The sequence below is a fragment of the Oryza sativa genome, chromosome 1, assembly GCF_034140825.1.
Source record: "Oryza sativa Japonica Group chromosome 1, ASM3414082v1".
NCBI lineage: Eukaryota > Viridiplantae > Streptophyta > Magnoliopsida > Poales > Poaceae > Oryza > Oryza sativa.
Window position 1 is genome coordinate 30,382,794 of NC_089035.1, and position 27,117 is coordinate 30,409,910.

Here is a 27,117-nt window from a genome sequence, read left to right on the forward strand (position 1 = left end):
CGTCTCCTGCTTTGGACTGCTTGCTTTATCAGGCAGGACTCGGGATAACTCAGAACTGGGCTCATCATCAATAAGGCCTACTGGTAGTCATTGTTCTTATTGGGCTAGGCAAGAAGGCCCAACAATTCAACACTTACCAATTATACTTTCTACATACTTTCTAGTACTAACTAATAATAATCGAATCGATGGATCATGCATGTATATAAATTATGCAAAGTACAATCAATCTGCAGTGAACGAAGGATGCCCTGCTGCAATTGTTTGTTAGCATGTTCAAATGTTCAATAGTGCTCTAGAACAAATAAATCGGGGTCAGAATCAACGTCGTCCAGATGCAACCCCATGCCGTCGACGACGTTGAAAATCTCAGCTGATTTCGGGTGGTACGTATCCTGCACCAGGAACTTGTGCACTTCACCGTCCAGCTCTATCCAACTATAAGCAGACAGCTTCTGCACGTTCTTGCTCCTCATCAGGTCCCTGATCTCCCTCACGTCGCCCCAGAGGCCGGCATCCGCGTAGATGTTGGACAGCAGGACATAGATGGAGGAGTTGTCCGGCTCAAGAACCAGGAGCTTGCTCGCGGCGAGCTTGGCCAGCTCGACGTCGGCGTGAGCCCTGCAGGCGCTCAGCAGCGTGCTCCAGATCACCGCGTTTGGTTCGACCTCCATGTCGCAGATGAACTTGTACGCTTCCCGCAGCCTTCCAGATTTGCAGAGGAGGTCCACTATGCACGCGCAGTGCTCCACTTGAGGGGAAACATGGTGAATTGTCTTCATCTCTTTGAAAAAGGACATACCTTGGTCTACCAATCCAGCATGGGTGCACGCCGTTAACAGCGCAACGAAAGTAATCTCGTTTGGCTGGACGTCCTCCTCTGTCATCTCTTTGTACAAGGTGATTGCATCTTGCGCAAAGCCATTCAGTGCTAGGCCTCTCATCATGGAGTTCCAGGTTATGACAACCTTGTGTTCCATCCGGTTGAAGACACTGCGAGCTCTGCCAACGTGCCCACACTTTGTGTACATGTCAATTAGTGCGGATCCGAGGTAGCTGGTGAGTGGTAGGTTCTGGCTCTCGACATGGCTACCAATCTGTCCTCCTAATTCATCAGAGCCCAGCTGAGCACAGGCAGATAGTACACCAACAAGAGTCACCTCATTTGGCTTGCAACTGGTTGCCTTCATCCTCTCAAACAGCTCTAGAGATTCATGTGGCCTCCCATTCTGTGCATAACCAGCGATCATAGTGCTCCATGCCACGACATCTCTCTGCTGCATCCGATCAAACTCACGGCGTGCCTCGTCAATAGCCCGACACTTGACATACATTTCCATCAAGGCAGTGTGCACTATCATGTTCTGCAAATCCTGCTCTGCGATCAAAGACCTTGCCCACTTTCCTGTTTCAAGATCACCAGTCTTGGCACAAATGGAAAACATCGTCGCAATAGTGATCGCATTTGGCCTTGCACCCTCACTCAACATCCTACGGAACAACCTCAAAGCTTCCTGGTATTCCCCACCATGCGCATAACAGGCGATCATTGAATTCCAGGATGCAGATGTCCTTCTTACCATGCCATCAAATAGCCTCCTCGCCTTCACCACATCACCGGACTTGGAATACCCAGTGATCAAGCAGTTCATCGGTATCGGGTCCTTCACCGGCATCTCGTCAAACACCTTCACAGCACAATCCATGTCCCCGTTCTTTGCATAGAAATCCACCAGAGCAGTCTGCACAAAGATATCCCCAAGGAGACCACGGACAATGGCGTGACAGTGCACCTGCTTTCCCTGACGTGACGCGGCCAAGATCGCGCACGACTTCACAACGAGGGGCACACAGCCGGGCGGGACGTCGGAGCCCCTGCGGTGAAGCGATGAGAAGGCGTCGAGAAGCTCCTGGTGCGAGCAGAGCCTTGAGAGAGCGGAGATGAGCGTGCCGCAGAGGGCGGGGGTCGGGCGCGGCACAGCGTCGAACAGGTGGCGTGCGGCGCGGGAGGTGGACGCGTCGGAGAGTAGGTCGTGGAGCGGCCGGGTCTTGAGGAGGCCGGCGAGATGCTGCGGCAGGTGGCGGTAGGGGAGGCTTGGCGGCGCCTCCATTGGCGGCGGCCGGCGGGACGCGGAGGCGGAGGGAGGTTTGGATGGGACGCGCGGCGGCGGGAGTGGGCTCTCTGGGCTGGGCGGAGCGTGTGTTTGGACGCCTCGGCGCGGTGCGGCAAGGCATGTCGCGGGCTCTGCCGCGGGCGCCAAAGTGCGGCCTCGACTCACAGGTGACAGGCCGGACGCCGGACGCCACGGCGGCGCCGCGGAACGCTTTCCTCTGATAGTCTGATTACGGCAGTTTGTTGTGTTTGCATGAGGAAGAGGCAGAAGATGACTAGTAGCCCAGTACCAGCCTTCTGAGGGGTTGGGACTTGGAACCGTTCCGGCGGAAAAAAAAAAGAGCCATAGATTAACACATGATTAATTAAGAGCAAGTTTAATAGTATAGCTTACTATTAACTCCAAATCATCTATAACCAATGTAATAACCAATTCATATCATAGTTTTTTGTTATACTATTAATATCACATATTACGTCTTGGAGCCCGTGCTACAACTGGCTATAGATCTGTAGCCCGCTGCTTTTCTCTCTCTTCCTTTATCTTTTTAAAATATATTTATAGCTGGATTATAGCCTGCTATTGTACCTGCTCTAAGTATTAGCTATAAAAAGACTTGAAAACTTGATTAATATGATTTTTAAAGCAACTTTCATATATAAACTTTTCACAAAACGCATAAAACTGGATTAATATGATTTTTTTAAAAGCAACTTTCCTATATAAAATTTTAGCAAAACGCATACCGTTTAACCGTTTGAAAAATATGCACGCGGAAAACGAGGGAAATGGGTTAGAAACCAAGCTAATAAATAACGTTCGTAGCGGCCGCAGTAGCGGCCACAATAGCGGTAGCGGACCTCTACCGCTGCTGCTACAAGGTAGCGGACTGAAGATAGCATGTTGTAACTTAGCGCCCGCTATATTAGTCTATTATAGCGCTTCACGATAGCTATAACAGTCCGCTATTGACTTTGTTGGACCGCTATAACGCTTAAATGTTGTTTTTCATATATGGATTGTAGAACTTTTCATTATTTATCTTATTTATCTTATATATCTATATGTTATTTTATATTTTTTATGTTATGAAATATATGAGTAATAAAAAATGTATTATAAATTCTAATTTTTACGTGAAATTGATGTTAATATAGATATATTTATGGTTATTTTCTTATATTTGCTATTGGAACTTAGCGTCCGTAATAGCGTCCGCTATTCGCAATCCGCTATACAGACACTAATCCGCTAACAACCCGCTATACGCTATTTATTACCTTGTTGGAAACCCACAAGAAAGAACACATCACGCACATTTTTCGCCTGATTTCACTTAATTTATGTGGAATTTCCAAGAAAATAGTTCAATCTCCTTTAGAACTGGAGCAAAATTCTCGTATCACAGGCTCACAGCAAAATTCTCCTTTAGAACAGGTTAGCATCATTCAAATTTGACGATTCATGAAGGTCGGCCACTTCGCTGCGCCATGGATTTCTGGTTACTTCCTCCGTTCTAAATTGCGTAAAACATAGAAGTATTAGTTTTTTCTACACGGTGTCTAAGAGTATACCTTGACCCATTGGTTTTATTCATGACATATTATCAACAACTTTCATTTCTAACATATTATCAGCTATGACTTAACATCATATAAAAATATTTTCAAATACGAAAGTAACGATGATATATGCATGACATGTATTGTCATAGTGTTAACGACCAAATTTGGTAATATTAGCATCGAAAAAGGAGATTAGATCAAGGTGGAGTCGAAGGCGAGCTTTGGACCTGCACTGGAGTTAAGCAGATCTCACAGGCCCCGTGTTTTCTTTCAACACGCTTTTGGCACTCCTGGTGGGACCGATTAGAAGTCAGCAAGCAATTCTTCCTCATGGCCGAGAAGCCACCGCTGTCGCCATCCTCGACTAGCCCAAGCCTTGTTAAAGAAAAGATCCAGAAGTTGGGGTTGACTGACGTCAATGAAGGAAACGTCGTGCCCATCGATCCAGAGAAATTCACACCTGAGCAGAAGAAGGATTTTGAAGCAATGTTGCAGAAAGCCCGGGATCAGTTCTTAAACTCATTCATGCAGACCCGCAAGGGAACATTAGTTCAGAAGTATAAAGTAAAGGTAGTTGCCAATGATCCTAGGACCAGTTCTTCCAAAGGTGAAGACGGGAAACAAGCTCCAGATGGCTCGGCTCAACTGAGTGACAAAGGTGCTACCGGCGGTTCTCTAGGAAGTCAAGGTGACAACTCTCAAGGGGTCCATGGAGTTCAAGGCGATGGAGTGCATGGAGTTCAAGGTGATGGTGCTCAGGGGTTGCAAGGGGGAAATCTTAATCAGAATAGTGATGCGGCACAAGATTTTTTCAATAATTTCCAAGACCAGGTCGACTATGCTGTGCACCATGCTTTGATCAATCAGTCTGGGGTGTTAGTCAATACCTTATCAAACATGATGAAGTCAATAGCCGATGGATCAATAGCTGAGCATCAGGCTGCAGGCCCAGTTTATTTGCAAGGAGGTGTCTTTCCAAATTATCGGCCTTTGATCACTGATGCCCAGCCATCTATTCAGGTAGTTTCCCCCGTCGCACCATTAGCTCAGCCGACGGCGCCGGCATCGACTCCCTTACCTGCTCCGTCAGCATTGGCACCAGGCCAGCTGGTGAACCCTCAGTTGTTAATGAGAGAGCAGCCACAGCATAGTGGGCAGGTTGTGAATCGGCCGACGCAAGATCAGGTTGCTGCCATGTTTCTGCCGCCTCAACCTGCTGTTGATCCAATACAGCAGCAGCCGATTCAACAGACACTCCCGATTCAGCAGGTTGTACAACCAGTCCAGCAACAAGTTGTGCAACCAGTCCAGCAAACGCCACCAAGGCAACAGCCTCCGCGGCCGATTCAGCAAACGCCGTTAAGACAGCAAATCGTTCAGCCGATTCAGCACCAAGCCTGCGCATCGGCTGGGTTTGTGACGCCTGGTGGACAGCCTGTACAACAATTTTTAAATCAAGTCGTCCCAGAACACTTGGTTCACCATGTACAGCCGGATGGCACAATAATGCCTCAAGTTGTTCCCGAGCATTTGGCACGTAATATGCAGCTGAACCTTCATAATTACCAGAGGGGCAACTTGAATTATCAATATCAGCATCCTTCCCCGCAAGCCCAATATCAGCTAGGGGGACTGGCTCAACCTCAGTTTGCGTCTCAGTACAGTCAGTTCGAGCCCATGCAACAACAGTCATAGGGAGCAGCTCAGCAACGACCGTGGGCCGATGTGATTGCTGATGTAATGAGGGAACAGTTTGGGCTTAAACCAAAAGAGACTGGAAGCTTATATCGGCAGCCTTACCCTGAGTGGTTTAAGAGAGTTCCTCTCCCCAATCGGTTCAAAGTTCCAGACTTCTCCAAATTTTCGGGACAAGATGGTATGTCAACTTATGAGCACATTAGCCGATTTTTAGCTCAGTGTGGTGAAGCATCGGCTGTGGACGCTCTGAGGGTTAGGTTGTTCCGGTTATCTTTGTCTGGATCGGCTTTTACTTGGTTTTCTTCTTTGCTGTATGGGTCGATCAATAGTTGGGCCGATTTGGAGAAGCAATTCCACAGCTATTTCTACAGTGGGGTTCATGAGATGAAGTTATCTGACTTGACAGCGATTAAGCAGCGGCATGATGAACCCGTGCACGAGTATATTCAGAGATTCAGGGAGATGAGGAACAAGTGCTTCAGCTTGAGTTTAACTGACGCTCAGTTAGCCGATCTAGCCTTTCAGGGTATGATTGCTCCGATTACGGAGAAATTCTCATCTGAAGACTTTGATAGCTTGTCACATCTGATATAAAAGGTAACCTTGCACGAGCATAGGTCTGCGGAGGCTAGGAAAAGCTCTAAAAGGTTAATCATGTTTGCCCTTACATGTATGGGTCAGATGATGATGAGGATGACTCTGAGATAGCTACAGCCGAATGGGTGAGGAGTAAAAAGGTCATACCGTGCCAATGGGTAAAGAGTTCTGGAAAGGAAGAGAAGTATGATTTTGATATTATTAAAGTTGACAAGATTTTTGATCTGCTACTCCGAGAGAAGCAAATTCAACTCCCTGCTGGTCATACGATTCCATCGGCTGAGGAATTAGGCAAAAAGAGATATTGCAAATGGCATAATTCTGGGTCCCATTCTACTAACGATTGCAAGGTGTTTAGACAACAGATTCAGGTGGCCATTGAGGGAGGCAAGATTAAGTTTGATGATTCCAAAAAGCCGATGAGGGTCGATGGTAACCCATTTCCCGTTAACATGGTACACACAGCTGGCCGAACAACCGATACGGGGCGCATGAGGGGTTATCAAGTAAGTTCGGCTAGAATTATAAACAAATATCAAAGGAAATACGACAAGCAACAGGAAAGGCATCATGAAGAAGATAATGGTGGCTTTGATCCTCATTGGGGCTGTGAGTTCTTTAGGTTCTGTTGGAATGAAGGTATGAGGTTACCATCTATCGAGGATTGTCCTGGATGCAGTGATGTTGCAGGGGGTTCAAGCCGATTATACGATGGAGGCAATTGGCCAAAACAGACAAGAGTGCATGTCCATCAGAGATTGGGCCCAGTAAACCAACATGGTGATTTGGAAGATGACGAAAATAAGAAGACTCAATGGTGTCCTCCTGGTATTTTTACGAAGAATCAGAAAAGAAGGGTTCAAAGATTGAGGAGTAGGGAACGCTTCCAGGAGGTCGAGCAAGAAATTAATCATCGGCTGAAGAAAGCAAAACCGAGGCAGGAGTGGCGTGTTAAGAATCAGGCTCCTGTAGCCGACGATGTTGCAACTGATGAGGCAAAGAGGTTGGCAAAAGGAAAGAGTGTTGTGACGGCACCAGTTAACATGGTTTTTACCTTGCCAGCCGAATTCGGGATCGATCAAGCCGATGTCGACGAGGTGGAAGAGGAATCGGCTAAGTTGGTTCTATCACCAGAGCAGGCGGTGTTCGAGAAGCCTGAGGGGACAGAGAATCGGCATCTTAAACCATTGTATATAAATGGTTATGTCAATGGGAAGCCGATGTCTAAAATGATGGTTGATGGTGGGACCGCGGTGAATTTGATGCCTTATGCTACGTTCAGGAAGCTGGGTAGAAATGCCGAGGATCTCATCAAGAAAAATATGGTGCTCAAGGACTTTGGTGGCAATCCATCGGAAACCAAAGGTGTTCTAAATGTGGAGCTGACAGTCGGCAGTAAGACTATTCCTACCACGTTTTTTGTCATCGATAGGAAGGGTTCTTACAGCTTGTTGCTTGGAAGGGATTGGATTCACGCCAATTGTTGTATTCCTTCAACTATGCATCAATGCTTGACTCAGTGGCAAGGCGACAAAATAGAGATCGTACCAGCCGACAGGTCAGTTAATGTTGCCAGTGCCGATTTAGCTCTTTGGGAGATGGATGGCCTTGATTGTTTATCTGGAAAAGTTTGGAATGGAGATTTTCTAAAAGTGTCCGATTCTGATATACAGGCAGTTGAAGATGGAGAACCCAAGCTATTATTTTGAGGGCGTCGTGGAGGGTTTAAGTATCTACACTAAGGATACGGTAGATGATCTCGATGACAAGCAAGGTCAAGGTTTTATGTCGGCCGATGATTTGGAAGAAATATATATAGGTCCAAGCGATCGGCCAAGGCCAACATTTATTAGTAAGAATTTGTCTCCAGAATTTAGAACCAAGCTGATAGAGCTCTTAAAAGAGTTTAGAGATTGCTTCGCTTGGGAGTATTACGAGATGCCTGGACTCAGCCGATCAATTGTAGAACATCGGCTACCTATCAAGTTAGGGGTTAGGCCGCACCAGCAGCCTCCAAGGAGATGCAAAGCCGATATGCTTGAACCTGTCAAAGCTGAGATTAAACATTTATATGATGCTGGTTTTATTCGTCCTTGCCGATATGCTGAGTGGGTTTCTAGCATAGTTCCTGTCATCAAGAAGAACGGCAAGGTGAGGGTATGCATTGATTTTAGAGATCTGAATAAAGCTAAACCGAAAGATGAATATCCAATGCCAGTAGCCGTTCAGCTGGTTGATGCTACGTCAGGGAACAGAATTTTGAGTTTTATGGATGGAAACACAATGTATAATCAAATTTTTATGGCTGAAGAAGATATCCATAAGACAGCTTTTAGATGTCCTGGTGCAATCGTCTTATTTGAATGGGTTGTTATGACTTTCGGCTTGAAGAGTGCTGGAGCTACATATCAACGGGCCATGAATTATATTTATCATGATCTAATCGGCTGGCTGGTTGAGGTCTATATTGATGATGTGGTTGTTAAATCTAAGGAAGTAAAAGACCACATAGCCGATTTAAGAAAAGTTTTCGAGGGGACCAGGAAATATGGCTTGAAGATGAATCCGACAAAGTGTGCTTTTGGTGTATCGGCTGGCCAGTTCTTGGAATTTCTTGTCCATGAGAGGGGAATTGAGATAACTCAGAGAAGTATCAATGCGATCAAAAAGATTAAGCCTCCGGAAAACAAGACCAAATTGCAGGAGATGATCGGCAAGACTAATTTTGTTCGAAGGTTTATTTCTAATTTGTCCGGAAAATTAGAACCTTTTACACCATTGTTGAGATTGAAGGCCGATCAGCAGTTTACTTGGGGGGCAGAGCAGCAAAAGGCTTTGGATGATATTAAAGGATACCTAAGTTCCCCTCCTGTTTTGATTCCTCCACAGAAAGGGATACCTTTTAGATTGTATCTGTCGGCCGGTGAGAAGTCAATCGGCTCAGTCCTGATTCAGGAGTTGGATGGAAAAGAACGAGTTGTATTTTATCTCAGTCGTCGGCTCTTGGATGCAGAGACTAGATATTCTCCTGTGGAGAAGTTATGCTTATGTTTATATTTTTCATGCACAAGGTTAAGGCATTATTTACTGTCCAATGAATGTGCTATTATATGCAAGGCCGACGTTGTTAGGTACATGTTATCGGCTCCAATATTGAAAGGAAGGGTTGGAAAGTGGATATTTTCCTTAACTGAGTTTGATCTTTGGTATGAGTCTCCGAAGACGATTAAGGGACAAGCTATAGCCGATTTTATTGTGGAACATCGTGATGATTCAATCGGCTCGGTTGAAATGGTGCCATGGACTTTATTCTTTGATGGATCGGTGTGTACTCATGGTTGTGGTATCGGCCTAGTTATAATTTCCCCTAGGGGGGCATGTTTCGAGTTTGCTTATACTATTAAACCTTATGCGACTAATAATCAAGCTGAGTATGAAGCAGTGCTTAAAGGGTTGCAATTGCTTAAGGAAGTTGAAGCCGATGCTATTGAAATCATGGGAGATTCTTTGCTGGTAATCAGTCAATTGGCAGGGGAGTATGAATGCAAGAATGATACGTTAATAGTTTATAATGAGAAGTGTCAAGAACTGATGAAGGAATTTCGGCTGGTTACTTTAAGGCATGTATCTCGAGAACAAAATATTGAAACTAATTATTTAGCCCAAGGGGCATCGGGGTATAAGCCGATGATCAAAGATGTTAAGGTTGAAATTGCAGCAATAACAGCCGATGATTGGAGGTATGATGTGCATCAATATTTACATAATCCATCAATCGGCTTCTAGGAAATTAAAATATAAGGCGTTGAAGTACACTCTATTGGATAATGAGCTTTATTATCGGACGATTGATGGAGTGTTACTTAAGTGTTTGAGTGCCGATCAGGCTAAAGTTTCAATCGGCGAAGTTCATGAAGGAATTTGTGGCACTCACCAATCGGCCCATAAAATGAAGTGGTTACTTCGGCGTGCAGGGTATTTTTGGCCGACAATGCTGGAGGATTGCTTCAGATATTATAAGGGGTGTCAAGATTGTCAGAAGTTTGGGGCAATTCAACGAGTGCCGGCGTCGGCTATGAATCCTATTATTAAACCATGGCCATTTAGAGGTTGGGGAATTGATATGATCAGTATGATAAAGCCACCATCAGTATGGTGGCGACTGATTATTTCACCAAGTGGGTGGAGGCCATTCCTTTGAAGAAAGTTGATTCTGTGGATGCAATTCAATTTGTTCAAGAACATATAATCTACCGATTTGGTATTCCTCAAACTATTACAACTGATCAAGGTTCAATCTTCGTGTCCGATGAGTTTGTTCGGTTTGCCGATAGCGTGGGTATCAAATTGTTGAATTCTTCACCATATTATGCACAAGCTAATGGGCAGGCCGAGGCATCTAACAAGAGCTTGATCAAATTAATTAAGCGGAAGATTTCTAATTATCCTCGGCAATGGCATACTCGGTTGGCCAAAGCATTGTGGTCTTATCGGATGGCTTGTCATGGATCAATTCAAGTTCCTCCTTATAAGCTTGTTTATGGACATGAAGTTGTTTTGCCATGGGAAGTTAGAATCGGCTCTAGAAGGATAGAATTGCAAGACGGTTTGACAGCCGATGAGTATTATAACCTTATGGCCGATGAGAGGGAGGACTTGGTTCAATGGCGTTTACGAGCCCTTGCTAAGGTTACCAAAGATAAGGAACGAGTAGCTAGGCATCATAACAAGAAAATAGTGCCTAAGGATTTTTCGGAAGGTGAACTTGTATGGAAGTTGATTTTGTCGATTGGAACTCGGGATAACAAGTTCGGCAAGTGGTCACCAAATTGGGAAGGAACGTTTCAAATCTATAAAGTTGTGTCTAAAGGGGCATATATGTTGCAAGGGCTTGATGGTGAGGTTTATGGATGAGCGCTCAATGGCAAATACTTGAAGAAGTATTACCGAAGTGTTTGGGTTGACGCATAATCGGCTAGTGTTGCTAATGCATGACAGCCGATGTGTTTTACATAGTCTTGAGATGGTCGATATTGTTATATCGCCCTTAGTCGTTTTTCCAATTGTAAGCAGTTATGGTTTGCCGATATATAACGGCCAATATTGTTATATCGCCCTTAGTTGTTTTTCTAATTTTATCAATGCTGTTGACATTATAAAATTGGGAGGCACATATATACAAAAAAAAATGAAAGTGAAAATTAGAAGTTATGTTAATCGGCACAAAGGATTGTCATTAAGGTATCTTAGCCGATTACAAGAATTTCTAAGTCCTATTACACAAAAGTTATTGAGACAAGTACTGCTGGATAGCCGAAATAGCTCTTTGCCTAATTTGTTCGACTTCTTCAATGGCTTGGGCACATAAATACAAAAATGAAAGTGAAAATTAGAAGTTATGTTAATCGGCACAAAGGATTGTTATTAAGGTATCTTAGCCGATTACACAAAAGTTATTGAGACAAGTACTGCTGGATAGCCGAAATAGTTCTTTGCCTAATTTGTTCGACTTCTTCAATGGCTTGGGCATCTTGAGCATCAGTCCCAGAAATGATCTTCAGGAACTTGGTTAGGTCAGCAACATTCTTGATAGCCGATTTGAGCCTTGCTTTTTGCTATTCGACAAATTTTGGGAGATCGGCTAGTTTTTTGTGCTCCATATCCAATTCAGCATTGCATTCTTCAAGCTGTGCCAAGAGAATATTGGATTTGATCTTGCGGGCTTCAAGCCGATCGATATTGGATTTGATCGGACCTTCGGATAGTTGATCGAGTTTGACTTTTTCTTCATGCACAAGCTGCCGATTGACTTGGATTGTGGCTTCAATCTCCTTGCGCTCACGGCGTTCGGCTAATCTTAGCTTGGCTTTTTCTAGTTTAAATTGATGTTGCTCAAGATAAGTGGCTAGAGTTAGGACATCGGCCAGTTCTTCAGGAATTAGAGCTTGAACTTCGTGCAATCGTGTCCTAATCGATCCATAGTCGACCACTAAGCTATCCAGAGAAGAGGCCTCTAGCCGACGCGAGATATCTTCCAGTGTTTTCTTTGCATCATCAGATAAGGGAGCTAGAGCTTTGCTTGAAGTATCTTTTTCTGCCTCATCAAGATAATCTTTGATATCAAAAGAAAAGAGATCGGCTAGAACTTGCAGGTATAAGTTCAGAAAGTTTGAGAGCTAAGTCAATATAGTCGATCTAAATTCTTGCATTAAAGGAAAGCTTACTGGGATAGCAGGAGCAGCCGGTTGTTCTTCTTCCACAATATGATGACTCCCCACGGCCGATGGAGTTCAGTCACTCAATGATTGTTGTACAGGAGAAGAAGGAGGAGGAGGAGGCTGTAAAAAGACAAGTGTTAGACAAAATCGGCTGAAATCAACTAGTAAAATTGAGAGTGTCTTACTGGTGGAGCTGGTTTGAGAATTGGTGCTGCCGATTTCTTCTTTATAGCAGTTTTCTTCTTCTGCAACTACAAAACCTATGAGTAGTCAGCTGAAAAATAATGATTATAAAAGGGTTTGCAAGGAAAGATGTTTTACTCTGAAGAAGTGAGTGGGGGCAGAAGGAGTTGAAGGTATCTGCTTAGGCGAAGCCGATGGTGTTTTTTCAGTATCACTTGCTTCGGCTGTAGCCTGATCAACATCATCCTCAATATCTTCTTCATCCAGAGCATGTTCAATGGATGGATCCAAAGCAGGCAGGTCGTCGGTTGGCTTGGTTTTCTTAGATTTGGCCTTTTTTCTTTGGAACTAGAGTCAAGGTGTTCATAGCCGATGATCTAGTTTTTCTTTTCTTGGTTACATCGGTTGGTTCCCTAATGGCGCCTTGGAGGAGGGTTGAGACCTTGGGGGAGACAATTCGCCTCCATTAGGAATCAGACCTGGGGCATATTCAATGTTTCTACCACTATTGCTCTGATGTGGAGGGGAGGACTTTGTTGTCTGCAAAACAGGAACAAAAGATTAGTCAAGTAATGAATTAGCTAACCGTTATGAAATTTAGTGATGACAAAGTTTACCTGGGGTATGATGTCAGGGAATAGATCTGTCATGTACATTGTGGCCGATTGATGAAATAGATGCAACTTCCATTCACCCCACCATCTGTCAAAGTTCCTGCTCCTGAATCCTGCTAACTCAATATTGTCGATACTGCCTAAGGGGGGTCCTTGGAGGTTAAGCAGTCGATCCATCATTAGAGTTGAAGAAATTTCTCCTCGGCATTGGATCTTGTCAGCAAAGACTAAGCCGATTGGGAGTTGGCCAAATCCAAGTTGTCTAACTGAACTTATAGGGTGATAGAATTCGTAGGAGACTTGGATATTTCTTCCTTGGTGAATACCGACAGGTAGGATGCATGGGCTGATTGCAGCTATAAAGACTTCCCTGGGCGTTTGATATCTTTCATGATTGATGTCTTCAAATCTGAAGTCTAATGGGAGCTCAAGGTTTGCTGAGTCTTCATAAAGAAACCAAACCCGGGCATCTTTCTGGAAGCCTTCATAAAAGCTACAGAACCAATCTTTGAGCAGCTCAGCCGATAGTTTTGCCCCAGCATCGGCTGGTGTGGATGCATATTCTCCATATGACATGCATCCGCGATGGGTGCGTTCTTCTCCATCGTCTTCTACAATTGGTTCCAACCGTGGGAATTCAGCGTCTGTTACAGATGGCCGATTGACAACTTTCATGACTACCAGGTTTAGCCAGGTCTGCAGTAGCCACCATGGTCCACCTGCTCCAACTATTGAGCCGACGGCTATCTTAGCCGATGCATTGTTCAACATTTGGTATAGATAGCTGAGAAGGATTTTGCCCAAGGGAAATTGTTTCTTTGATCCTAAGGCTTCGGCTACAAATTGCCAATTGGTTGTGGGACCACAGCTGGATCCACAGAAGAGAAACTTTTCTAGCCACATTAGCAAGAAAGCTACGTGCTCCCGAGGAGTGACAGGCCCTTTGCCCATGTATGCCGCTACATAACCAGACCACCCTCCTATGCTTTTGGTCTTGAAGTCAAATTGGTTCTTGGTATTCATACTCATAGGGTTAGCCGATGAAGTTACATCTAATCCAGTAATCATGATGATGTCGATCAAAGTTGGAGTCATCGGCCCTTGGTTAAATAAGAAGGCATTGATGGTGTTGGACCAGAAATAGGTGGCGGCAGCCATCAGAGGTTCATCCTTAGAAGAATTGGCTATGGTGAGAGCAAGCGCTTGGCCGATCCCAATCTCATCCCAGTGGGCTTTCTTACTAGCCGATATGCGTTGGTACCAGGTGGTCCAGCTCTTATCAGGGGTAGGCTTTTCGAGAGATGGCCAAGACTTGAAGGTATTCTTCCAGTGACCCAAGTTAGGGTTGGCTAGTCTAAAGGGGATTCTATTGGTTTCACCAATGATGAAATCAGTGGGGTCAAGATTGCCGATTGGGCCAAGAAAATAGTGGTTTTTGTGCGATAGGCTGGGAATCGCAACTAGGTTGAAAAGGTGCTGCAAATCCAAAGGAATCGGGGAGCATAAAACATAATGAGAAAAGGAGAAATCGATTTCATGCGAGGAAAAGGGATCTAGCCGGTGAGAACTTACCTCAGCGTACTTGGCCGATGGCGCAGTAGATGGGCTAGTGGAAGACGACATCGCCGCAGACGGAGATCTGATCAAAAGCGAAATCGCCTGGGGATTGCTTTTACGTCGGAGGAATCGCCGGATAGAGAAAGGACAAAGTTTCACTTGAGCGGTGAAAACGGAAGTCACGGCGTGAGATTTTTTGAGGGCAACGGTTGGTATTTAAAGCGATAGAATAACGGTCAAAAAAACGGCAGAGTGCGAAACTTGCTCGGAGTCGGTACACAGCAAATCCGGAACATTATCAAATATCCCGGACTTGGGGGACATGTGTTAACGACCAAATTTGGTAATATCAGCATCGGAAAAAGAGATTAGATCAAGGTGGAGTCAAAGGCGAGCTTTGGACCTGCACTGGAGTTAAGCAAATCTCCCAGGCCTCGTGTTTTCTGTCAACACATAGTTTACTCTTTACTTAGAATTTTAAAATATTGATTTTCCATAAAATAAGTACATCTTATATTTTATAGGAACGGATAGAGTACGTGTTAGCACAAAGGGAACTTGGGAAAGCATGAAAGTAGGATGAAGCCGTTCTATTAAAACACGCTTAGGGCATCAGCCCCCTGACCATTTATCAGGCAGGGTGCCTTGGGTGGAAACGAGAGCATATGCCCGAAACTAGTAAGATGTAGCTATGAACAAGACATTGCACAAGAAACAATGGATAATAAATTAACAACTCAAATATGCAACAGATAATAGATCAACACAGGGCCAACATATTTTTACATCTTGAACAAAACAATGGCGACAATCTCACGGACAGCAGGGCACTTCATCCACCACAACGTTGCACCGTTCAAATGGAAGTTGGTTGTCCTCACCACCGTCTCCATTCAGCTCTGATCGCTCTGTCTGATAGATGGTAAAAATAAAAAATAAACAAGCAAAATGGGACATCAGAATTCAGAAACGAAAAGGAAAAACTGAATGTTGGCTCATGAGCTGTGAAGTCTGAATTTTAAACTGATCAGATGCAAACAGATCCATTCTAACGTCAGTAAAAGCCTAAATAACACAAGTACATACAATGCTAACAAATGTGGCAATAGGCCACCCGGTGCGACTATGTAGAATATGGTAGTTGCAGAACTTCAGAAAGATGCATAGTCAAGGCGACAGATTTATAATCCATGCAATACTTCAGAATATGAATGTAAATACAATGTGTGCAACCATTTTTATTTATTCTCAGATTTAATATTACCCAAAAAGCCCCTGTTGTACTAGAAAAAAGGGAGTATTTTAAACATGGAATAAACAGTTGTGTTTCTTCTGGGATCAATAGAATAATACCATGAACTCCCTGTGAACATTTTTGCTATCATTACTCAAAATTTGTCACATTCTGATAGCCTAGAACATCATCTTATCTTTTCAGATGGTTACCTTTGCTTAATGTTTAACAGCGACATTTTTTTTCTGGTAACATGGATTTATCACTTTTTAGTTCATAACTGTTACTTCCTCCGTTTCAGGTTATAAGACGTTTTAACTTTGGTCAAAGTCAAACTGCTTTAAGTTTGACCAAGTTTGTAGAAAAAAGTAGTAACATTTTCAACCCAAAACAAATTTATTATGAAAATATATTCAATTATTGATTTGATAAAACTAATTTAGTTTTAGAAATATATTCAATTATTGATTTGATGAAACTAATTTGTCTATGGACTTAGTCAAATTTGAAATAGATTGGTCCTTGTGTATGAGGTGAGTGTGGGTTCAACTTACTGTTTGTAGAAGAAGGTAGAGACTGGCGGCGTGTGAAGCCATTCATGTCTGCTGGTGAATCAGAATCCAGTCTTGGTGAATTCTGTCCTCGCAACTTTGCCTTTGCAGATTCTGTTGCAGCCATATAGCTTGGCTTCCTTCGTGGAACTGGCGTATTCTGGGCTCCATTTTCCGGGTAATCTGATTTGGTGGAGAACGAAGACCTCCTCTTGCTAGTTTTAAGGTTTCCATTAGACAGAGGTTCTTCCTTGGACCTTGGCTTCTCTTTCTTTCCTAAGACACCATTTTCTGGGAAATTATCTTCATTATCAATGTTCTGCAGTGGCAGAACTTCAACTTCTTGAGCATCAGCAGTAGAATCATTAAATTTTTCCCAGGTTAAAATCGAAGTGAAAGGAGTTTCCGGGTTAGATATTAAATCAGGTTCCAACAGATTCATATGTGAATTGTCCTCCAACAGAATGCCACTGTGCAACTCCTGAGTTTCAGGAGGAAATGACACGCATGCATTCTGTTGTGCTTCCTCACATTGGTTGTCTTGATGATCAGAGATCCCATTCACGAGACTAGGTGGGATTTGAGCCACGGAATCAGATACCTTTGAGGCATCAGCCGTGGAGCTAGACACCTTTGAGGCATCAGCCATGGAGCTAGATACCTTTGAGGCATCTGCCCTGGAGCTAGATATCTTTGATGCTTCAGCCATGGAATTAGTTACCTTCCGAAGGTTCCTCTTAACCTTCTCAAGTTCAGATAACTGGCTATCTGGTACTGAATCAGCAGCGGAACTAGAGAATTTTCTTGAATTTCGTTTAATTTTTTCAGGTTCAACTGTCATATTAGTTTGGAAGCTATCAACAGTGACAGCAGAACTCTTCCGAACATTGCGCTTTAATTTGGCTGACTCAGTTTCCATTGCATAACTGGCCTTCCTTACTTGTGGTTTGCCATCAGCAACTTTTTTTGGTTGGGAAGAGGACTTCCAAATCTGGCTTATAGTCCATCTCTCCAACCAGTTGTACAATGAATTGGGGTCCCTCTTGTCATACTGCAAGTGAAGAGCTTCTAACCCAATTGATGAAGATAGAAGCTACAAAATGTACAAAAGTGAGTGAGCACACCTCTGAAATGTATAAATGGTGAGCGATTTGATTTGGGCTCATGCATTTCTCATAGATGAAATGAGCAGGATCATGACACCTTTTTTAGACATACAGCAAATCTCACTGGTAAGTCTTGTTTTTTTAAAACAAATGGCATACCTTTCGAACATATGCGTTTGAAGATACCTTCTCTTTCCAAGCGTCCGATGGTTTATCACTCTAATAATTGCAAACAGAACATGTTTTAGATTTTTGGCCACATAAAGACATCAAGCAGAAAATATTGCATATGGGTCATACATTTAGTAGGAATCATGAAAAGAAAATATAAATGCATGCTCCATGATGTATGCAATTTAAGTTATACTGTAGTTCAGCAGATTTACCTCCATACTCAATCAGGATAACAAGGTAAATATTTAATTGTAAACTTTTGAGTATGAAAGACACCTATCTGATGAAAAGCTTCGACATTTATAGTTTTGAAAAGACAGTTTGCATTTCTATATTGTGTTGAAGGGAACGGTGTGGGTTATTCGATAGGATAGTTAGGGAGGTATTTAATGTTTGAATAAAAGAATACCAAAAGAAAGTGTGTATTCACTCCGTTCCATATTGTAAGGCTTTGAGTTTTGTCCAAGTCAAACTTTTCTATTTTGACCAAGTTAATAGAAAAATGCACCAACATCTACAACATCAAATTGGTTTCAACAAAATCCGCCATGAAATATTTCTTGATAGTCTATTTATTTGGTATTGTAGACATTAATTATTTTTCTATAAACTTGGTCAAATTTAGAGAACTTTGATTTAGGGTAAAACTAAAACACCTTATAATATGCAACGGAGGGAGTATTGTTTTCAGTTGCAATATGACCACATGAAGGTAGTTAATGATCTGTGAGAACAAACCACAAATCAAGTAGAAAATTAAGTTAAAGAATAAAGGGCAACCTAGTACAATACAATAATACACCAGAACTTGCTCCCACAACAATGACGAAACATTGTACCAAGTACCAATATGATAGAGATATGCACAGAATTAACATTATTGCCATGCTATTTATAAAAATCCAGGTACATAATAATAATCATCAACCACCAGTAAATACTAGTATCTAGCTAATTCTCTATTTTCTGGGGCGTACTGAATGTTACTTGGCTGATATGTCCATCTTGGGGTTTAGCCAAAAGATCTGTAGTTCTGAACATGTGTCATTACTGATTTTATGCAGCACTGAAGAGATGTCTGAAGTGTGTGTGAAAAGTTTCAGTTTGCCTCGTTGTAATTAAAACTTTGTTTCCCCCAATCTTAATGAAATTGGCCGGCCTACCTTTGGCCGTCCCGACAAAAAAAAAGTTTCAGTTTGCCAGACTAATTACATTGCTTTCAATATTGCATACATTCATTCTTTGAAACAGAGGTTTAACATAATACAAATAGAACAGGTAGAAAAGCAGGGAAGGATACAAGAAATCAAATATTTGAACTGCCACATGTCAAGATACTTACCAGAAACTTATGTTGGCCGGACTTCACAACAAATTGAATGGAAGCACCGGAGAGTCTAACATTTCTTCCACGAACTAAAGCTTGAAGTTTCACGATCAACCATGTCACACGAAGGGTTGATGCAGCTTGTCTCCTTACAAGATGTCCTCGGATCAGTGCCTGGAGTCTTATGATACCTTTTAATGCACGGAATGCCCTACGTGCCTGCACCAAAGGTCCAAAACAATGGCAAATTATATAACTTCAAAAAGCCTGGGACATATTATCTGATCAGTTCTTCTATAACTTCCAAAAGAAAACGAAGAGGTGCTAATGTGTCAGCAGTTACTAATGTTTAGGTATAGATCAGACAGCCAACTCATCAGTTTTTTAGGACACAAATTTTCTTTCTGCAGGGCTGGCTGTTTATGTTTCCTTTTCTGAAACTTTTAAAAACGATGACCCCATAAAACTATAGAAAGGTTTGGGACAAGCTAGCAGCAACATTTGCAGAGAGCTCCAGATCAAAAGTGCATTAACAAGAGGCAAGATGGCAGGAACAAAATGGATCAGTCCAAGCAAAAGGTGTTACCAGGTAACCTCGGAAGGCCGCTTGTGCCTTCACTGCAGCTAGCTCTTCGCTTAGTTTCTCTGGACTAGTTGGTGCCTTGGAGCCAACAATGTTTTGGTTCTCCACTCCTTGACCCATGGCTTCAACTGCAACTCCGTTTGGTAACTTGCAATTTTCAGCATTTCCATCGTTGTGAGAATTAACAAGAGCTGGCTCAGAAATCACAGGGGGATCCTCAGAAAGCACAGGCTTGTTATTTGCAGCCTTCTATATATCAGCAACAAAATTGTGATTCAACCAACCAATCAGTGAAAGTAGGAGGAAGAATCAAAGTATGCTACAGACCTACAACATGGATAAAACAAAAAAGAATGCTGCAATGCTTCATATAAAAGGCACCCATACCCATACGCAACTTTTTCATTGTACAATCCAGTCCAGGAGCCGTAATGGCAATTTCAAGCCTTAGTATCTTACTTTAAGTCGATTACTTCTTTGAAAAATTTAAATAGATACACTTCTGACTTCTCTTTTCGTGCTACCAACAGATAATTCTTTTTTACAGGGAAACAGATATCATCTTTTTTCTTTTTTGCGAGGAAACAGATATCATCTTTTACCACGAATTCGGAGCAGCAAACACAAAGAAGTACTTACCGCCAAATCCTTGGCCTTGGTAGAGTTGGACTTGGCTGATTTCTTCCCGAGGAGCACAGACTTGATCCACTTCGCCGGAGACTTCCCCATGGTTGACGAAACAGCCCGAACACCGTGCAATCCGGATCCTGTTACAGAGCAGCTCATCAGACATCAGTACGCAGATCCAAACCTCAAACAACATTTCTTTTTCCCCTTCCTGAACAAAACAAAAAGGCAACAACGCACCCGAAATAACCGGGAAAACCAGTTGCGAGCGTGAGACAAAGCTGGAAGAGAATGTCGAACGCGGAAAGGCGAGAGAGCTCAGTAGAGAGAGTAGCACACTAGCACAGGGCACAGACTGGGAGAAGGTGATGCGAATGCAGCGGCAGAAAATCACACAGGCCCGACTGCCCGAGCAAACAACCAGCACAAGAAACCACCAGAGGCCGAGGACAACGAAGAAAACTTAGAGAACCACCAGAAGCCGAGCAGAACGGGGCCAAGTATGAGCAGACACGAATCTGACGACCAAACTACACCATTCCACACGAAGCCATCAACAAGGCACCAAACACTACGCCAAAAATCTAACGAGGAAAATCACCTCAGAAACACGACCGGAATGCCGCGCGCGAGCGAAGAGGAGCAGGCGTCGCCGCACCGCACAGGCTCGGCTCGCTCTCTCTCTCTCTCTCTCTCTCTCTCCAACGACCAAATCCGGCCTCTAAGACTCAGGCCTCCATTGGTAGACAGAGGCTTGGTCTGTCTAGTTCAGGGCTCAGGCGCGAGACGGCGAGGGGAAGACACAGAAAAAGCTGACGACTTTGAGCCCGAGCAGAAGCACACAGCGCAAGTGACTGACAGACAGAGGAACAGTGCAGCGCGGGGGCCCACAGGAAAAGGAATCCAACACCGACATCCGATGAGCCCCTGACGCCGGCTGGTGGGGCCAGAATACTTCGGGGACAAGCTGTCAGTGACACATGCAAAATTTTACGGTTGGTAACGAACGTTTCCAACGGCTGCCAGGACTCTTTTTCCGGAGTAGTAATAGTACTACTACATGCGCTGCCTCTGGGACCGCCTGTCAGTGAAAGCTGGTGTCGGGTGGTGGGACCCCTGCATCGTGTTACTGGTTAAGGTTTAAAGCATCCTAATCCGCGCGCTTAAAAGAAGATTAGAAATTGGCTTCGCTTTGGAGCCAGTGAGAGCAAGGCTAATAATACAGCCGACCTGCTGACTATAAGGTTCTTTATAGCCTTTTCTCATCCTATCCATATAATAGTTAGCTCTTCACAATTAATACAGGACCCACTTGTCTCTCTCACAAAGTTTCTTAGTTCCTGTGTTCAAGCCGGCTGTTAATTTACAGCCCGCTTCTTCTTCCAACTCAGCATTTAGCCGGCTTATAACCTACTATTATACTTGCCCTGAGGCAATGAGGACCAGTGCCGTGCTGTCTAGCATGCCTATGTGAGCCTACATAGTTATGGTAATGACGTGATTTAGAAGATTCCCCGTTCCAATCTTGCCCCCTACTACATAAAAAGTATTCACGGTAACATCGACGACGACGGAATGGGAGGGCAAGATGAACGGAGCAAATGCTCCACTACAACAGACAGACAGACAGACAGACAGTTTTGAGCTAGGTTGGTAAGGATACTTACTACAGCCGGTTTTTTTTAGCACAAGAATACGGGGAGAACAATATGATTAGTATGGAAGTACAGCCATTGCCATCCGCCGTGATAGTGCGGGCGTTCGGTGGCGCGTGCACCTCGTCGAACGCATCGACGTGTTAACGGTAAAGTAAGGCATCAATCAGCAGGATGATGAGTGTTAAGTCGAGTCACCATCACTTGCGACGATGCCAAAAGAAAAGAAACACCGAAGCTTCGGTAGTTAGGAGCATCAACAAAAGCATGACATCTCCCTTAGCTCTTTTCCAATTCCAAAGTCCAAAGATCCGGAGGCAACAGGGAAGAGACGGATAAGGGCATCGCATCGTGATTTAATACACATCCAAATACCTAATTATCACGCCGACCGGATGGGCCAAAAGGACCAGCCAACTACCAACCCCGGTCGGCTAGCTCGCGAGCTCGATCGACCTGACCTCCGCCGGCACGCACGGGCGGAACAGCGCGGCAACATGGTTGATTTCAACGATTATGCGTAGCAATAAACATGATGACGTCGCGCGTTGTTGAGGGCAGTAATGGCCTATAGGGCCGTACGTAGGTGGCAACAATTAACTGAGACTAGAGACCGTATACGAGGTACTCGAGCCCACAACACGCGATACCCAGCTGCTGCGGCGGGGTCATCATGGGGTGAGATCCTTGGACGCACCAGTTGATGCTCCATGATTGTGCCGTACCATTGCTGGGAGTGTCGTTGTTGGCTATGATTTCGCCCCAGCCGCATGCGACGCGCGCGACGCGCTTCGCGGTTGGCATCTCGCGCGGCACGGCGCCTGATCGCCCGCGCGGCCGCGGCGTCGCGATAGCCACTGCCCCGAGCACGGGCGGGCCGCGACGATTTGGGGCAACCTGGCTGACGGTGTCGGCTGCCGCTTACGCCGCCAGCCCGTGCCATCACACAAGTTTGGCACATTGCACAGCTTTATATCATTATATGACCTATCGCCCATGACCATGAGACGGCAAAACATATTTGTTCACAGGCTGTGACGCGAAGCGTCAGGTCAGAATGACACGAGCCCAGTTAAGCAATACAGTAATAGGATAATATCAGTGTATGTTGGCACTACTGTGTAACTATGTTGTATAGATCTCCCAGACTCCCACAGGCCACAATATAAAGATATTCAAGTGCTCAAGATGTAGTACTGATTATGCTAGTACCACACATGGCCAAGTGCCTCAAGTTGCGGGATAGAAATTCCATCAATGCTGCACTGACTCCCACGGTTCTAGAATTACTGAATAAACAGGCTGACATGTCAAGATATTCAGTCCGTTATACTTCCAACTACCACCAAATCCACCCAGATCGCGTAAAGCCGTAACGACACACAGAACACCAAATGGCAGGTTCATCTGACTGCCACTGACAGACTGTAAACAAACACCAGGAAGACATGGCCAGTACAAGTGATGAATTACTAGGAAATGCAGTTGAGACGTTGCCGTCGTGCTGGCTACGGCAAGCAGTGGGTCTGCGGGAGGTCGTACAAAATTGTTCGCTACCAAACGGAGATTATCACCGCAAGCAGAGCTGTCGGCTCTTGCTAACTTTATAGGCGCACTTCAGAGCACGCCACCCCACAGGCACAACTATGTGCTTGCCAGTGAACTGTGGTGAGGATATAATAGGAGAATGTAATTGCATCTGGTAGTTGTCTAATGAAATTTAACATATGTATGACCAAATGCATGACTTGTTAGTAGCGTATTAACGATGGAATGGTCTTTTTCTCTTAGAGTACAAGATTGAATGATCTGGATTTGGTACAGTTTTTGAGTCATGAAAACAAAAAATTGAAATTATGCATAATTGGAAGCAAGGATTACGGTAAATATATTGCAATAACTTACACGGTAATAATCTAAAACCAATGTACTCTAAATAGCAAATAAATAATATGCCAAATTGAATTCGAGGTTAAAATACTGTGTGACCACTCAACAGATTCAGGGAGAAACGAAATGATTGACTGGACCAAAAAGTGGTTGACTGGCTAACCGAAGGAGCTATTGCTCCAGATTAGAAGGGCAATAAGTATTTTGTTTGGTTCTTTGCGTGTCTGGCGGCAGGGCTCAGAAAAAGCATTATGTGGCTTGTATCGCCAAATAAGGGAGGTATGTGAACTTTCACTTGATTATAAATGCAAAAGAGGGTTAATGATGAAAAGGAAATGGTGGAACTGGGTTGAAAGCAATGTAAGGTATTCTTTATCCAACCCCTCTCTACAAAGTAGCAGGACACAGATATGATGCTTTATATTCCCGCTTGAGCTTCAGACTGCCCTACCATAATGACCATTTGTTCAAGTCCCTCTTCTGGATTTAGAAAGATGTTGAGACGTATGAACTTACCAAGTTAATAGGTTATAACATAACTTAGCAGGTTGATGGCAGCGAAACAGTGATCGGTGATAGGTTCATGTCAGAAGAGTGCACATCTTCATCATGGTCAATGATCAAAATTGTTTAAACTAACAATGGTTTCAGAAATCAGAAGTTGTTGAATTGTTCAGACATCAGCAAGTTTCAAATTTGTTCATTGTGATTCAGGCTTCGTGTAGGGATTATTGTTTCGGAATATCAGTTTATGTTTGGAAGATGCAGTGATGCACTCAGCCAGACACAAGCATAACAAATGAAGCATGCAATCAGTAGTTATTTAGTAGTGCATAATCCCCATATACATCCAACAAAATCTTCAGTTAACTCGGAATTACATATCCCTACTTCCAGTTGAAGTACTGCAGAAGATTTTATACGGGGTACCTTTTAGGATAACTTTGTGGAGTTCCAAAATGAAGAAAAGAGTCACCACTTGTGTTTTCCCATCCTCTCTCTTTTTGCCAGGGATTTTTTTGAAATTACAGGGGTGGGGGTATTGTTAAGTGGAGTATACAACTAACTGAAACTCTTGTTGTGACATAAGCCTGTCACCTTATACATATACATTTTAAACTCAAAGGACTAAGTTCAGAGAACTCTGAAAGTAGGTTAAGCAGATGCACTGTTAACATCATTGTTTCAAAAGGTTAGCATGCATCTTAATTTCTCCTCAATTTTAACATAGCAAGTTGCGATTCAGTGCATAATAAAGTGCCCATCCTATATGATAATATTTTGCCAACTGCACATCAGATCTTTTCTAACTACTGCACTATTCAAAGCATAAAATGCTACAGACCAAGACAAGACACATATATATCACACAAAATCAGGGTGTACCTCATCATCCACCACAACATCAGTAATGGAGCATTCCAGTTCACTGCAATGTCGCTCAGAGTCTTCAAACCCACTTCCCCCTTCAGAGAAACTTGTATCCAAATAATTGCTCCATTTTGATCTTTGTGCTGCAGAAAACATACAACCCGTTTAACTTACATGTTTTGTTAATGACAAGTACAATATGTGTTAGGATTTGAATGTGCCTTCAGCAGTAGGAGCTGCAGAACATGGGAGTGAACCTTCTTCGATCGGTTGCCTCTTGGGTAAAGTGGAAGTGACTGGTGTCTTGGGCCTCTTTCCACCTAATCCCAATTGGGCTTTGGGGGCCCTCTTCAAGGAAGTGACTTTAGGCCTCTTTTCAGGTAATTCAGTTGTTACTTGAATCCCTACATCTATTTGTAAATTGAGGTATGAAAACAATTAGATCATGCATTAAAGACTGGTCATTCCTTCCCAGATAAGTGCAGATAAACAAAGATGAAGAGAACTAACTCAAGACTTAGAAGTGCTATACATAATACAACCTCATCCTGAAACATAATGCAGATATTCAACTTTTTTATAGCCGAGCATTCAGGTACTAGCCATTGTAACTGCGTAACAGACCTGTGATCATGCTAGCGCTGCATAAGCAATGTATAGCTTGCCCCAATAACATTTATATTCATGCATGGAATATGAAATACAAGACTATTCACAAACAGGTGCTTATAATTTTAGTTCAGCAATGCCTTTGTTAAGCCTTGAACCACAAGTATCATTACCCGTACTCACTGCGTCCAAGCTTGAAAACACGATACTAAACCATGCGGCAAGCAAGTTGATTTTAAGTAGTAACACTAGGCCCCTAGCAAAATCAACTTACCATTGGTCCTAATGAGCATATCATTTTACACGCTACCCAATATCATACTGATACTGTGATACACATACATTGCGACATCACATCAAACAGGTTTCGCGCATACCTTCATCTCGAGCTTCCTCGTGGTGGCCGCCGCCATCGTACTCCCCCGGATCTTCCAGATAGTCGGACCAGTCCATCCGCCTCTTCCTCTCCTTCGGGAACTCATCCCGCTGCTCCCCCGGCACCGCAGGGACCCAGTCTTCCTCGGGCACGGGCACATGCGCGGCGCGGCCGCGCGAGAGGTTGGCTTCCTGGACGAAGCGGCGGAGGTCGGCGGCGCGGTGCCCGCGGGCGTGGACGCGCATCACGGACTGGCGCTGGTTGCACACCACGCACACCCACTTGTTGCTGCTCTTCTTCTGCGGCTTCACCTGGGAAATCAAACCGAAGCCGCAAGAACGAAACCGGGTGAGCTATTGAAGAAACTCGCGGGGTTTTCGGGGGAGGGATTTGGGCGAGGACGCGCACCTGCATAGTGGAGCACTGGACGCACTGCAGCGCGAGGAAGAGACTCGTCGCCATGGCCGTCGCAGCGTCTCAGCTCCTCGAACGAACTGCGAGAGATTGGGATTCGGAGGAGAGGAAAACTGGGGGCGCGCGGGTTGGGGAAAATTTTGGAGATTTTTGCGTATCCCGCTCGGTGGCGGGCGGGAGTTTCGAAGATATCTATCTATCTATTATATTATTAAAACTGCTCGAAAAAAAAGCATCACGTTCGTTATGGGGGTTAGAAATTCCCACATTAATCGGAGAAGAAAAAAAGAAGAGTCCAAATAGAAATACAATTTAAAAATAGCTGAAATTCGGAATTACAAATAAGCAATATAGAGTTCGTATAAGAATCCAATACGAGATTAATTAAAATTCGGAATAAAAATAAAATAAAATCTGAAATTGAAAAAAGAAGAGTCCATATAGGAATACAATCTAGAAATAACTGGAATTCGGAATTAAAAATAAGGAATATTAAAAGAAGAGTATATATAAGAATCCAGTACGAGATTAATTAAAATTCAGAATAAAAATAAAATAAAATCCGGAATTAGAGAAATAAAAAAGATAGTTTGAGTAGGATAAAACAACTATAAAATTGAAAATAAAAAAACATTAAAAAATAATTCATATAAG

At 43.7% G+C, this 27,117-nt stretch overlaps 3 protein-coding genes across 7 annotated transcripts; all 3 read right to left on the reverse strand.

Moving 5' to 3' along the window:
• Nucleotides 1-177: 177 nt before the first annotated feature.
• On the reverse strand, nt 178-2,398 carry LOC4325580 (pentatricopeptide repeat-containing protein At1g08070, chloroplastic). Its single transcript, XM_015794153.3, has one exon. It carries the CDS (start codon nt 2,109-2,111, stop codon nt 285-287), a length of 1,827 nt encoding a protein of 608 aa, XP_015649639.1. The 5' UTR covers nt 2,112-2,398; the 3' UTR covers nt 178-284.
• Nucleotides 2,399-15,121: 12,723 nt separating this feature from the next.
• Nucleotides 15,122-20,965, reverse strand: LOC4325581 (protein IQ-DOMAIN 31). 4 transcript variants are annotated; one of them, XM_015794173.3, is made up of 7 exons: nt 20,750-20,965; nt 20,161-20,288; nt 19,525-19,767; nt 18,954-19,157; nt 17,597-17,656; nt 16,335-17,424; nt 15,122-15,458 (listed from the first exon to the last, which is right to left on the reverse strand). In XM_015794173.3, the coding sequence occupies exons 2-7, from the start codon at nt 20,248-20,250 to the stop codon at nt 15,424-15,426; spliced, it is 1,722 nt and encodes a 573-aa protein (XP_015649659.1). In that variant the 5' UTR covers nt 20,251-20,288; nt 20,750-20,965; the 3' UTR covers nt 15,122-15,423. The 4 variants fall into 4 exon arrangements, with proteins under 4 accessions (XP_015649659.1, XP_015649647.1, XP_066161033.1 ...); XM_015794161.3 differs by having other exon boundaries at nt 19,525-19,770; XM_066304936.1 differs by having other exon boundaries at nt 20,389-20,965.
• Nucleotides 20,966-24,934: 3,969 nt separating this feature from the next.
• LOC4325582 (uncharacterized) lies at nt 24,935-26,547 on the reverse strand. 2 transcript variants are annotated; one of them, XM_026020513.2, is made up of 4 exons: nt 26,458-26,547; nt 26,051-26,360; nt 25,322-25,474; nt 24,935-25,207 (listed from the first exon to the last, which is right to left on the reverse strand). In XM_026020513.2, the coding sequence occupies exons 1-4, from the start codon at nt 26,509-26,511 to the stop codon at nt 25,059-25,061; spliced, it is 666 nt and encodes a 221-aa protein (XP_025876298.1). In that variant the 5' UTR covers nt 26,512-26,547; the 3' UTR covers nt 24,935-25,058. The 2 variants fall into 2 exon arrangements, with proteins under 2 accessions (XP_025876298.1, XP_025876295.1); XM_026020510.2 differs by having other exon boundaries at nt 25,286-25,474.
• Nucleotides 26,548-27,117: the final 570 nt, after the last annotated feature.

Excerpts from the sequence above, each read along its gene's own strand:
- LOC4325581 (XM_015794161.3), bottom strand. The coding sequence starts at position 20,250 with ATGGGGAAGTCTCCGGCGAAGTGGATCAAGTCTGTGCTCCTCGGGAAG. Across the intron at positions 19,771-20,160 it reads CCAAGGCCAAGGATTTGGCG|AAGGCTGCAAATAACAAGCC; the intron begins GTAAGTACTTCT and ends GCTGATATATAG. Across the intron at positions 17,425-17,596 it reads CAAACGCATATGTTCGAAAG|CTTCTATCTTCATCAATTGG; the intron begins GTATGCCATTTG and ends TACATTTTGTAG.
- LOC4325582 (XM_026020510.2), bottom strand. The coding sequence starts at position 26,511 with ATGGCGACGAGTCTCTTCCTCGCGCTGCAGTGCGTCCAGTGCTCCACT. Across the intron at positions 25,475-26,050 it reads CGAGGAAGCTCGAGATGAAG|ATGTAGGGATTCAAGTAACA; the intron begins GTATGCGCGAAA and ends ATTTACAAATAG. Across the intron at positions 25,208-25,285 it reads TGCAGCTCCTACTGCTGAAG|CACAAAGATCAAAATGGAGC; the intron begins GCACATTCAAAT and ends TGTTTTCTGCAG.
- LOC4325580 (XM_015794153.3), bottom strand. The coding sequence starts at position 2,111 with ATGGAGGCGCCGCCAAGCCTCCCCTACCGCCACCTGCCGCAGCATCTC.